The 13447-nt window shown below is 39.8% G+C and overlaps 1 protein-coding gene across 1 annotated transcript in view; it reads right to left on the bottom strand.

Moving 5' to 3' along the window:
• LOC133359271 (protein unc-13 homolog A-like) overlaps window positions 1–13447 on the bottom strand; it is a 246827-nt gene that overhangs the window by 64439 nt on the left and 168941 nt on the right. Inside the window, 2 exon segments of the mRNA XM_061577750.1 lie at window positions 2007–2092; window positions 8690–8820. Coding sequence (XP_061433734.1) covers window positions 2007–2092; window positions 8690–8820 — 217 coding nt within the window.

Genomic DNA, 13447 nt, shown 5'->3' with positions numbered 1-13447 from the left:
ACTCAGTGGCAGACTGCTGCACGTCAGGCTGCTCTGGGGGCTTCCTGCTCTGGTGAACATGTTGCCGCCAAATGTCTGCAGACATGCAAACTGAAACATAGTTTGATGAAAAATAAGAATAGGTTTTACCCTTTCTGGCAATAAAACAAGTGTTAAGATGTTCAAACACCAAATAGATGCCTTTTGCAAGGCATCAGCTCTGCATTAAGCACACGTACTTGTGGCAAAACATGCAAATAGCATTATCTGACAATATACGCATTTGCCTTCGAAACTGATTGGCCTACACCAGAGACATACAAACATTCGAAGAATAGTAGAAATTGATTTCTGTGTTATATAATTACACCTACCAAAGCCACTGGATTTCTCCTCCATGTTTAGAAACATGCACTTAAGATTATTTTGCTGCGACAAATTTCCACATGATAAACCACTTCGTTGAGCTATCATATGTGGCCAGGTAGCTTCTCAAAAATAAGTTAACAGCTCAGTGGGCTTTATCTGGTAAGATAAAAAGTAGTTTATTTTTATTCGTATATTTTTAAAGTGATTTGTTTACCTTTATCCTTTATACTCCTATCGTGTTTGTATTGTTTGTTGTTGGAACGTTCTGAACCGCCGCAACTGGACATTTGTGAAAAAGCTTTATCGCTCATTGGATTTATCCACGATTACTACTATAATGAGCCAATAATGTGTTTGTGTGTCCCGCATGTGACGCCACTCCACATGCCGCATATTCATGAGCGGATGGATTTTTACACTCGCACAGAAGGTCGAGCGGAAATATTTTTTCTCGCAAATTGGCTTTAAGTTTGACGTTTCTTTATTGAAAGTGAATCTAATAAATAATTCTACGCAGCAACAAAGTGGATTTGGTGTCTTTATTTATTTTTTCAGCAACTTGAGACAAAAGGTAAGTTTAATTTATGCTTATTAATTATGGTAACATATTAATTTCCCGATGATTTTCCAGATATTGTATCGATTTCCAATTTATTTCAACCCCAGCGACCGAAAGCAGAAGAGAATAAAGTATCAGAGCAGTGACTTTAAACTAATTTAAGGTCAGTTATATATACAGTGCTACAGTGACATGAAGCGAGGTGTTTTATGACATCGTTTTGTGCAAGAATCACTGCCATTAATACAGTGCTACAGTGAAATGCAGTGAAGTGTTTGATGACATACTTTTGTGCAAGATTCACTGTCATTAAATTTACACAAGATACAATTATACTCTGCTCAATTTTTTGTAAATATGACAGCGTCCGTCCTAGGACGGGCACAGAAGCTAGTAAATAAATGCACACCCACCTATGCACAGCAGGATGCTGTCTGTGCATGCCTAGATAATTCCCAGTGAACCCGTGATTCACTTTACTCATATTTAAACTCATGCATGCACATCCACACAAGTACACCTACATAAAATGTGCATTTAAACATATATGCACACATACACATTTTATGCGTTATGCATCCATGCTAATAAAAATATACTATAGAGCTATGAGTTGATTTATTAACTACTATAATGAGTCAAAAATGTTTGTGCGTCCCGCACGTGACGTCACTCCACGTCGACCAACCCCCCTCATTAATAATCATGAGCAGGTGACGTCCTCCAAATTGACACCCCGCCATTAATATTAATTAGCGGGTGACGTCACTCCACATGGGGGGGGGGGGGCGAGGCGCCTCCTCCCCCCTCCTCAGCGTCAACTTACAACCCTCACTACAAAGGCAGAACCCTCACGTCACGCGATCTCCGCTGTGGAGACATCAAAGTAAAAAGGTCGTCATGATGAACAAGGGATTATAACCTTTAAATGAATTAAGTCTGTGTCACCGCGGCCTTACAAATTGCACACGAATGGATGCAATGAATACCACGTCGCCGTCTGCTTTTCGTTTGCAAGTTTCAGATTTACTTCAATCCACCCGTCCTTGGACAGGCAAAAGGTTAGTTTGTGTAGATTTGGACACAAGACATACTTTACCTTGCATAGCAGCCCTCATATCCAAGGAGAACAGATTCCACATTACTTCAGCGCTCACCTTTCCAACATTCAACTCTTGAGGAAACCTGAAGCACAGCACAGCAAAGTTTAAATATTCTCAAAGACTACATTTATCAGTGACCAGTGGGAAGAAGAGTGGAATATTGTTATGCAGATCTGTAAAACAACATCATACATCCCCAGAATAAAAACCTTTTATCTGATGAAGAGAGGAATTTCCAGATGTTACACTTGAAGAAAAACACAAGGGCCTCACAGTAAGAAACAAGCAGAGCTCCTAGACCAGATGGAATAATTGTGGACATCCAAGAAGCGACACTATATATTTGAAGACAATTCAGGGGAACTATTTCATTTATATGTAAATAGAAAATGTAATACCTAAATCATGGAATGATGCTGCAAACTTTTTTTTTAAAGGTAGATATCATTTGAAGAATAGCAGACCCATCAACCTCCGATCACAAGTACAGTCCATTCTGCTCTAACGCGTGTTTTCAAAACGCGAACTGGATATAACGCGAAAAGTCACGTGGGTATAAAATAAAATAAATCACGACGTTTCGGGTGCAACACAAGCGTCCATCATCAGGTGGGAAAGAACACCTGATGATGGACGCTTGTGTTGCGCCCGAAACGTCGTGATTTATTTTTTATTTTATTTTATTTGATACCTACGTGACCTTACCGAAAGAACCAAAGAGTATGGATTCCTGCAGTCACGAAAGCTTCAAATCAAGACTGATATTTGGGGACATTTTTTTTCACAAGGTGGATGCAAATAGGATGTAAAGCAACGGAGTGAACAGAACTATGTGTTGCGCGAGTAGGAATAAGTAGGAATAAGTGGTTGTACGGCTGCCTCGGCATAGCATTACTCAAGACGGGATGCTGCTGGATGTTTTAAGATGCTACCCAGTGGCGGCTCCTGCAAAATCTCTCAGGGGGGGCAAATGTCTGGATGATTGATAAGGATAAGGTCCACCCATGCAATGGATAAATTAACAGCTTAAGCATGTAAAGGCAACTTCACTTCTTTAATATTAATGAAAAATAAAGTGACTCTTACAATACATCTTGTTTGTTTCTATACTCACTATTATTACAATCCACTCAGTATCTTTAATTAAAGATTCCACTAGGTGGCGACAAATAATATTGTTGACTGAAACGTGCTTACGTATGATGACGTAAGCACGTTAGTGCGAGCCCTCCCGGAAGCCATAGAGAATGCATTGCAGCGCCCGCCGTTCGAAAAAAAGCATCTTTGAATGTAAGTCTATGGAAACACTCTGGGCGATTCTCAGCCAGAGTGAAATCGCCCAAAAAGAGGCGGTACTCCACAGAACGTGACATGACGCTGATTGGACTATATCCAGAGGCACAGTGACGGCTAGCGTAACTCTGGTTGAATGAGATTTTGAATGTGATTGAAAAAGTCCCTTTCACACTTTGGTGGTGTGTCGCCCAATCGCCCTAATGAAGAAACCGCCCCTGATGCTACCCACGCACCTTAGTCTTTGTTCAGCGTGCATACGAAACTCACGTGTTACCGTGGACTTTGCTTTAGCAAGTATAATTTGTTTCGCTTTACATACAGCATTATTGACTTTAATTATGAGCGGCAAAGGTATGAAGCGTTCTGGCAGTGGTGCTACTGGAAGTGAAGTGACGCTGTTCAGCAAGTTACTTCACACCCTTCATCATTTTCTCTCTTCACCCTCCTCCACGGCAACATGCATTTATCGCTTATTTTAATGTTTTTATTTATTTAGATCATGAATTATATTATCGAACTACAACACAGTAATTATAACAGAACACATACAAATCAACAATTATATAACAAATTATCATGAAAATGTCAGTCATGTTGGGGTTTTCGAAACTCACTACCCCCTAACCCCTTAATTCTCATTGAATTAATGGTTATTATAGCGCAATTTTTCCATAATGCGGTGTTCTTCAGGAACTTAATTACCTCATTATAGGTGAACTGACTGTATATATAGGAATCCCCTGTAAAATGAGCCGCATAATGAGTTGTTTCACATATACGTTGCTGATGAATGAGGGAACCTATTTCCTGATAAGTTAAATATTTCGCACATGCGTTCTTTTAACATATGCACCATTTTTTACTGGCGGAGGGAAGCTGGACTTGACAAGGTGGAGGAGTCTGAAGTGGTGGAGTTGTAGGAGTCCCATAGTGAGGACCGGTCAAATGAGGATCTGATGCAGCTGGAAAGAGCTGAGGAAAAGGCCGATGAATCTAAACCACCACCACCATGAGTATTAAGTGGCATTCACTGGAATTCACCGCTATAAGGAGATGTACCATCATGAAACAACAATTTTGTCCAGTTGTCTTTGGACATATTTTTTTAACGTTCTGCAATCAAGCCAAAAGGTCCGGAGAAGAGCCTCAGGGAGAGCCACCTTCCTCTGGTGATGAAGAGGCAAGGTGATCCACCCCTTAGTATGCATAACTCCACCACTGCTCACCCCAAGAGGCCTTGATCAGCAAGCTCTTAAACCATCTCTGGTAAGGCTTATCAAAACATTTGTATTTGTTATGAGTTTAAATGTATGTCAACTTATAATCATCTGTATTTTTGTACACATTTAGTCTGACATTTTTTCCCCAATAATGTCAGCTCAGAATGCCCCGATGTTAACATTATTAACATTATTTTATGGAAAATAACAGTTCGGTTTAAGTAATTTTGAGATAAGGAGCATTTCCTAGGAACACACCCCTAACAAACAGTGGGGGATTCCTGTAAATTGCTCTCAATGGCATACCGACTTATTAATGTTTTAAAGACCAATCAATCAACCACGTGAGCCATCTGGATATAGGAAAGCCTTTTCCTCCATTGATCACATTCATACTATACATTACACATGGCTTTTATCATTTATGAAAGGCATTTTAATCAGTGGAAACCGCTACTGTTATCCCAGTTATCACAAAAAAGTAATTAAATTAAATAATACAGGGTGTAATAAAACCTCGATCGTGGAATGATGCATCAATCATTCTTGTTTTCAAAGCGGAGATAAAACCCGACTTGAAAAATGGCAGGCCCATTAGCCTCTTACCGCGTGTATATGAATTGTTTTCTGAAGATTGTTGGACGTAGAATAACCAAAAATGTAGAGGCCAGCCAATTACTTTAATTGATATTCATTAGTCGTCCCCAGAATCTGATTGATAGTATGTATGTGAGCAAGCAGGGTTTAGAAATATAAGCCGTGCTTGCTCACATACATACTAATGAAGAAGACTATCAATTACCATTATGTCTAGCCTTTGCACACTACGAAAGGGCATTTGACTCAGTGTAAATTGATGTAGTCATCTAAGGGCTCACAACCCTATGTGTAAATATAATTATTTTTTTAAAATAATGAAACCATTTACAAAATGGAACTCTACGCTAAGAATACATTAAGGCCTGCCAAAACCGGCTGTGACGCATCATCCAGAGGCCATGTTAAGACGCCTTGTTGGAAAATGTACCATTATTCACCAAGTTCCTCCACTGTGTTATTTACAATAAAAATCTTGCCTCATCTGAAGAGTTTGTAAGCTGTATGGTGTCCCTGTGAATTTAGATGTTGACTGTGCAAGACTAAAACTATTTAATAGCGCTATGGTCTTGTATATGCTCCCACCAATATAGAATTCCTTGCAACTTTGCTATGTGTGGACGAACCACTAATGATCTACTGTATCTGGCCTTAAGCTCACAAGCAAGGCATTGCTGTTATCCCTCATGCAGCCACTCAGGGCTTGACAAAGGTATCAAACTGTACAATGATGGTCTGGTTTCAACCTTTTTTCTGTTCCACAAAACCTGTATCAAATTGTTAACTTGATGGCAGTGATAGATTGAAATGCTTCACTTGTGATTTACCTTGCACCACCAGCTTACAGTTGCAAAAACCGAGGAAGAGCCTGCTGTGACCCAGCAGAATGCACAAGTAGACATTGATTTGGATGTGATATATTTTTTTACAAAACAGAACGTAAGGCAGAGGCAGCAGGGTGATATTTCTTACACTAAAATCGCACTCATTGTACTGGCTGCCAACGTGTTCATGAATATGTATGACTCATAGATGGATTTCATTGTTAAATGCATAATCCAACTCCCCACTATCATCTCCAATGTAATATCATAAATATGCGGCATCTACATATTTTTTCATATAGATTACTTGTGGATCTACACACTCATCAGTATATACCATCTGAGCTGAATTTACACAGACACACAAAGATAAAGATCCCCCTTGTAGCCAGAACAGGATGCAGGGGCAAGTGCTGTTAGCGAGCACAGAAGACAAAGATCCCCCATATAGCCCTAACAGACTGTTTGAGCAAGTACTGTTATCAAACACTTACAAAGGCTGGCCAGTAGCACGCCCGGCCGCCTTTGTCTCCTGAGTGGTGATGTTTACACACCGCACCAGGTACTCATTTGAGGCTGAGTCGATCTAGAACCGGTTCAGATAATCGTCACTGGTGTTGGCCGTGAGCTAGGTTCGTAGCGCAACACGCGAACCGCTACACGACCGGTCGTCACACTCACACTACCACAGCCACAAACACATATAGTCTGTACCACTTATGCACACAACCTGTACCGCCAAGTGTCAAGGCCTACACACACACAAAACCTGTACCATACACACTCACACAGCACGTGCACCACCAGGGGCGGTTTCTTCATTAGGGCGATTGGGCGACGCACCACCAATGTCATTCAACCACAGAGTCACGCTAGCCGTCACTGTCAGCCTCTGGATACAGTCCAATCAGCGTCATGTCACGTTCTGTGGAGTACCGCCTCTTTTTGGGCGATTTCACTCCAGCTGAGAATCGCCCCGAGTGGCCCCATAGACTTACATTCAAAGATGTTTTTTTTCGACCGGGGGGCACTGCAATGCATTCTCTATGGCTTCCGGGAGGGCTCGCCCTAACGTGCTTATGTCATCATATGTAAGCACGTTTCATCCAACAATATAATTTGTGGCCACCTAGTGGAATCTTTAATAAAATAGACTTGAGTGGTTTGTTTTAATAGTGAGTATAGAAACAAACAAGATGTATTGTAAGAGTCACTTTATTTTTCATTAATATTAAAGAAGTGAAGTTGCCTTTACATGCTTAAGCTGTTAATTTATCCATTGCATGGGTGGACCTTATCCTTATCAATCATCCAGACATTTGCCCCCAGAGAGATTTTGCAGGAGCCGCCACTGTGCACCACACACACGCAAGAACACACATACGCGCATGCACCTGTGTGGACGCAGACCTCACAGACACGAGAAAGGCAGCAACCCCAAAACATCCACCGGCCCTTTCATATCTACTGTATACACACACATACACCTGCGCACTTATGCTTGTCTTAGTGGTGGTGGTTCTCATACTGAATCATTGTGTATGCTACGTATCTCGACATGAACCACCAAATCTAATCGATATATGAAACACCAACCTCAATTGCTGAGCGATTTATCAACTCCAATAACTACATAATTCACTAATCTCGAATCTCTTTGCAAATCACCAGCCCCAGTATCACTGGGAGGCATGAACCCCAATCTCCCCCAACCAAAAAGCTCTATAAGTGAACAAGCAAACCAATTTCAACCACAACCCGTTTTGTGAACTATTAACCCCATTAACCCCCTCTTTATGATTCGATCTCAATATTTGAAGAACCACTCATCTCAAATCTCTTCATTAACCCTCAACCACAATCTCTATGTTAACTACCAACCCCTCTTCATGATCCATCAACCTCAATACACATGTGGTGGTCCACCAACCCCAAATATCATAATCTGCAAACTACATTTTTGCACCACTCAGGTAAATCGGTATTTTACATAGGCACCGATCCTGGAACGGCCATAATTATACAACGATTATAATTAAACGCATCTTATGAGTGACCCTGCTTATCTGTTTCCGGAATCTACCAAAGAAGACTTCTGTTATTGTTAAGAAATATTATTACTTCACTTGACAACAATCACTGGCTTTCCACATATAAATTGAGCATTCGGGTTGACTCTAATGGGCAGAGAATGCCTGTCACATGTATAACGTCTCCGTATGGCGCAGGCCTCCTCCTCATGAACACGTGAATGAATGCAGACAAATGCTGACCAATTAATCAGCCTGACATTTTACTTTTTTGCACTCATCAGCTGCCCTTTTTGAGACCTCAGCATATGAACAAAATGTTTAAAATAGTAAAAAAAAACTATAATTACAAAAGCTCTGATTTTAATATTTGGTAGCTATAATAACTGGGCCTTTTGACTGCAGAGCCGATTGAGGTGAGTACACAGTGAATGCTTTTTGCAAGTGAGTACAGTAGTTATCTCACTGAGAGAGAAACTACTGATGGCTGCACATGCATAAATGACTGATATTCTTCAGTAAATTACAAAGACAAGAATTCAGTTCACATGTTATAAGTTGCACTCCGGACATGCAAAAAACTGGTGTTCACCATTCGTTTTTGTAATTGCTTTGTTAATATATATTTTCGTTTGAAATGTTAAGTTACGTAATTTAATGATACGAAAAAACCACGCCGATAAAACTCAACGAGTAAAATAGTGCCACGTACTGGTTGAGGACTGGTGTGTAGGAGTTTTTGTCCTCCTCAATGATGGAAACAATGAGGGTGATGAGCTTGGGCCAAAAGTCCAGGTTCTTGATGCTGGGGCCGTGTTCCTCTGGTGCAGCCTCGTCTTTGGTCTGTTGAACCATAGGCACACAAACAGGGTATGAGATGACCACGAATATACACGTCAAATTATTAAATAATGGTATGGGATATTTTACTTCTATGACTTCACAATTCCGTCGATCCCACATTTTAAATTAGTCCATGTGTACTTTTGTGTTCTTTGTCGACAACTGTACTGCTTCATATTAAAATGCATATTTTTCTATGCTAAACATTTTTGTTTCCATATCCAGCATTGTTTGGTGGGAAAACAACTGCATATATCCACGTTTGAGATATTTATCTATTCATCTGTCCATTTTAAGTGGTGTTTATGCATATGAAAGTGTTGTTGTTTGCGTAAGTTTGTATCTTTTTCTACAATTGTATGCCGATTGCACTACCGTGTTGTCACGATGGGAAGTAACCATTCCAATATCACTTCAAGTGACCTCTGGTTCACAGAGTGGATGGCAGCACTTCCCACTCACTCTGCATATGACAGAGATTTTCCACATGACAGTCAAACTAATGTTTCAATCCTCAGAGCTACAAATTAGCCCAATTAAGTGGAAACCCAAAACGTTTTAGAGTTATTGGTGACTGAGACCATCAGCTTAGATTCCAACCCAGGCCCTCAGTGATTCCAGCTATGCACTGTGACTTCTGAGCCACCCAGGCACCTCATGACTATGTCAGGCGGAAAGAAAGTGAAGCATTTCCATATTTGAATGTTAAGATTACACATGCATTAGTCTTGATTTATTTTTTTACAATTTTCCATACAGGTTGGTGTAATTTCCACTAGCGGTATATTTTAAAGCATTTTTTCGTACCCAAATAGAATTTGTTGATATATTAAGTGCAAAAGTTCGTTGTTTTTTTCTCAATTCCCAGTGAGAAATTGTTTATTATATCCAAAATGGCCGAGGCAATTAAATATCTTATTTCTGGGACACTGTTTTTTCCAGGGGTGTATTTAACTCCACGACTGGGGTACCAATCAATCCGAAATCAGTGCTACTCCGCGATGTCGAAACGCAGTGAGGACGATTGCGCTGAAACCTTGTACAGCTCGTACGCACCATAGTGCATCATGTACAGCTCGTCGAGGTGACTCGATTGCCGCATCGCCGACCATCAACAGACTAAAAATGACTACATCACGAACATTATGGTAACCCGGGGTACCGCCATGAGGTTCATATTAAAAAAAAAGCACTTGTTAAGCTTGCAAATAATTGATTCATGATTGATGATTCCGGTGCAGAAGCCATCTTGCCACCAGGGTGCCATGGTGGCGAGATGTCAACTACCCTGCCTGGTATACAGGATGTTTTGGCCTCGATCCCGACCCTGACACCTGTATATGTGGAGTTTTAATGTTCTGTCCGTGATCGTGTGGATTTTTCTCCAGGTCCTCCGGGTTTTCCCTTCACATTTAGAAACATGCGTTTAAGAGTATTTGCCTGCGATACATTTCCACGTGATAAGCCACTTCGTTGAGCTATCATCTGTGGCCAGGTCACTTCTGGAAAAGAGCTATATAGTTCAGTGGACCATATCTGGTAAAATATATACATATTTTTTAATGTTGTAAAATCTTGGTACTTCTGAATACTAGTGCTACTTTTGTTGTTGTTGGGCTCTCCACATCAAGTGTAAATCGGATGGATTTTAGGATGGCCAGAGAGGGGACTGTAATTCGGTCTTCCTCTGAGGTCAGAAACTTTAGTGTTATCCTAGACCCCAGTTTGACATGAGGCCCACGTATGTAATATTACCAAAATTTCGATATTTAATTTACGTAACATAGCTCGACCAAGACCGATGCTGTTCCTGTTGGATGCAGAGAGACTGGTGCATGCCTTTATTTCATCAAGGTTAAATTACTACAATGCCTTGCTTTCTGGAATTTCTAAAAGTGTTTCAAATAAACTGCAAAACTCAGCTACCCAGGTTTTAACCAGATCTAAATCATGTGACTATATTACTCCGATTAATTATTATCCGATTATTACGATTATTACTCCGATTCTTTCGTCCCTGCACTGACTGCCTGTAAAGTATAGAATCGAATTTAAGCCTCTTATTCTCATGGTTATTGCCTTGCATGAGTTTGCTCCTAAATATATCACCAATCTGCTTAAGTTTTATTTTCCACTGTGAAAACTTATATCTGCCGATTTTTGTCTGCTCATTTTTCCAAAGACCAGCCTTTGTTGTATTGGAGACGGAGCTTTTTGTAGCCAGGCTCTGCAATTGTGGAATTCCCTTTCCTCGGTCCATTAGGGAATCTGAGTCTGACACTTTTTAAATTGTGTCTTATAATTCACCTGGTTTTACTGCAGGCTTTTTCCATAACTTAAGCTTCATGTACAGCACTTTGAGGTCCTGTGCGAATTTCACGAGAGAAAACCTAGTTAATTATTATAAAAGTGAATGTTTATTTTGACATATTTTGCATTTGAGACCCTTCTTACTCCTGCACTTGCACTACAATTCCATCTCACAAGTTAATAGTTGTGCAATATTCCCGTACAGTCCTCATTATCTTCAATATTGATTTCTTTGTTTTGTTGTTGCTGCTGTGTTCATGCACCATGGGATCATCCGTGTAACAAATCGAAATAAACTTAGCCTTAAGGGCTGTTTACTTCAGTTTTTGGCAAGTACTAACACCAAACGCATTTTTCAAGGTAGTTAAAACTAAAAGTGAGCTCCCAGATTTCCACCTCACTCGGAATGATCAGCCACTGCGGTTTCCAGGTAGGCTGGCTAAGTTGACGTGCCAAATTTTCATCCCTGCTGGCACCCACTCAAGAGTGTGTGAAAATTCCCAAAAACCCAGAGCTGCCAGGAATCTATAATGAGAGAGTAACGGAACATTATAGGAGGGTGGCACACGGACTGTGGGCAATAAAGGCTTTAAACGACGAACAATAATGTGTACAAAGTACATAGCCTCCATGAATATACAAAAACCATCAGCAGTTCCTGAACAAGTCCATTGTGGTCCTCTTTTAATAGGTCACCATGAACATAAATTTAAGCAAAAGTGAGAGACTGACAGGCAACAGTGATGCTGAGATGGACAGCTGTGGACCAGTTTCTGAGTCCTGATTAGGACTCATCAGCACTGTATATTTATTTATACTTACTGCTGCAAAGTGTGCAATTGCTTGAAATGAGATGCTTAAATTTCGATTTAAAGCTTTCGTGACTGCAGGGATTCATCTTCTTGGTTCTTTCGGTAAAGTCACGTAGAAGGGAAGTAATAAAATAATAAAAATAAAACATAATTTTAATAAAATAAAACATAATAAAATATTTATCACTAGTGAGAATTATTTTATTATGTTTTATTTTTATTATTTTATTACTTCCCTTCTACGTGACTTTACCGAAAGAACCAATAAGATGAGATGCTTAATTATTTTTGTTTACCCCTTGAGCTCTCAAGCTATTGTGTTACCCTTTTCACTTAGAGGTTTGTACCTGGTTACCATAAGTGTAACAAATGATTTAGATTTTTCTTTCCTTTTCAGGGAATGTCTTAAAAAGTATTGGGATTCATCACCTTGAGTGTTGCTAGAATGAGAGGGAACCCTTTAACTGTTTATCATGGAAACACAAAGCCTCCGTTATCTCACGAAAATGAGAATTATGCAACTGGAATGCAGCTGTGAGAGATAATGATTAAACACAAGCCATACACAGAGATTCTCTCCGCCTGATGAAGGCCGCTTGTGTTGCGATCGAAACGTCGTGGGTTTTTTGCTTTTATTATTTTGAATTTTTTTTTATTTAACATTTTTATTTTATTCTATTATCTTTAATTTTTATTACATTTTCTATCTACGTGACTTTACCGAAAGAACCAAGAATAAGTCATACACAATTACACTATTTACAATCCAGTGTGTTTATACAAGTCTGTAGTAAACTGCTTCAAATACAGTATACCTTGCAGATATGCTCTCATGGAATATTTTATATTATGTACAAACAAGATTAAATGTTTAAAATGTAAGCATTTTCGTAGGTAAAATGCTTCATACTCTTATGTAATATTCGTATCTTACTGCTCTTTTTAAATGTTCTGTTTGTGTGTTTGTATCCCCATGTGAATTATGCAGGCTTCCTCACCCTCTCTGTTTACAATTTCCCAATTGGCTCTTGGTTTAAAGAAGATCTTATAGTATTTTTGTACTTGAGGGAGCTCAATAACGCCCCTTGAAGTATTGTTTTTCTTACAGCTCACTCTAAACGGCTTCACCACAGCAGAGAGTTGTGCAGCATTTCACGCGCTAAAATTACTGAGGCTTCATGGGCCTTGTGTGTTGCTCCCCAGGCATGGGCTGCCAACTGTTGATGAATATAAATGACCATGATGGAAGAGTTAAAATGTACTGTATTCCTTCACTCTTGCATTCCACCCCCCACTACACTCTACCCTTTGCAGCCATTAATATTCTGCATATAATCAATTCATCATATACCGATCATGCATCTTCATATTTCTCAGCGTACACCATTTGAGCTATAGTGATACACATGGAAAAAACAATAACAAAACATCTCTATTGTGCTCATGCCAGGTTAGGTATACTTTGAGTCTACATGCAGTGCCCAAGGCTCACTGGCAAGTCGAGG

This window comes from Lethenteron reissneri, chromosome 64, assembly GCF_015708825.2.
Source record: "Lethenteron reissneri isolate LAM-NWPU_2019-01 chromosome 64, ASM1570882v1, whole genome shotgun sequence".
NCBI lineage: Eukaryota > Metazoa > Chordata > Hyperoartia > Petromyzontiformes > Petromyzontidae > Lethenteron > Lethenteron reissneri.
This window is presented reverse-complemented; position numbering and strand designations above follow the sequence as displayed.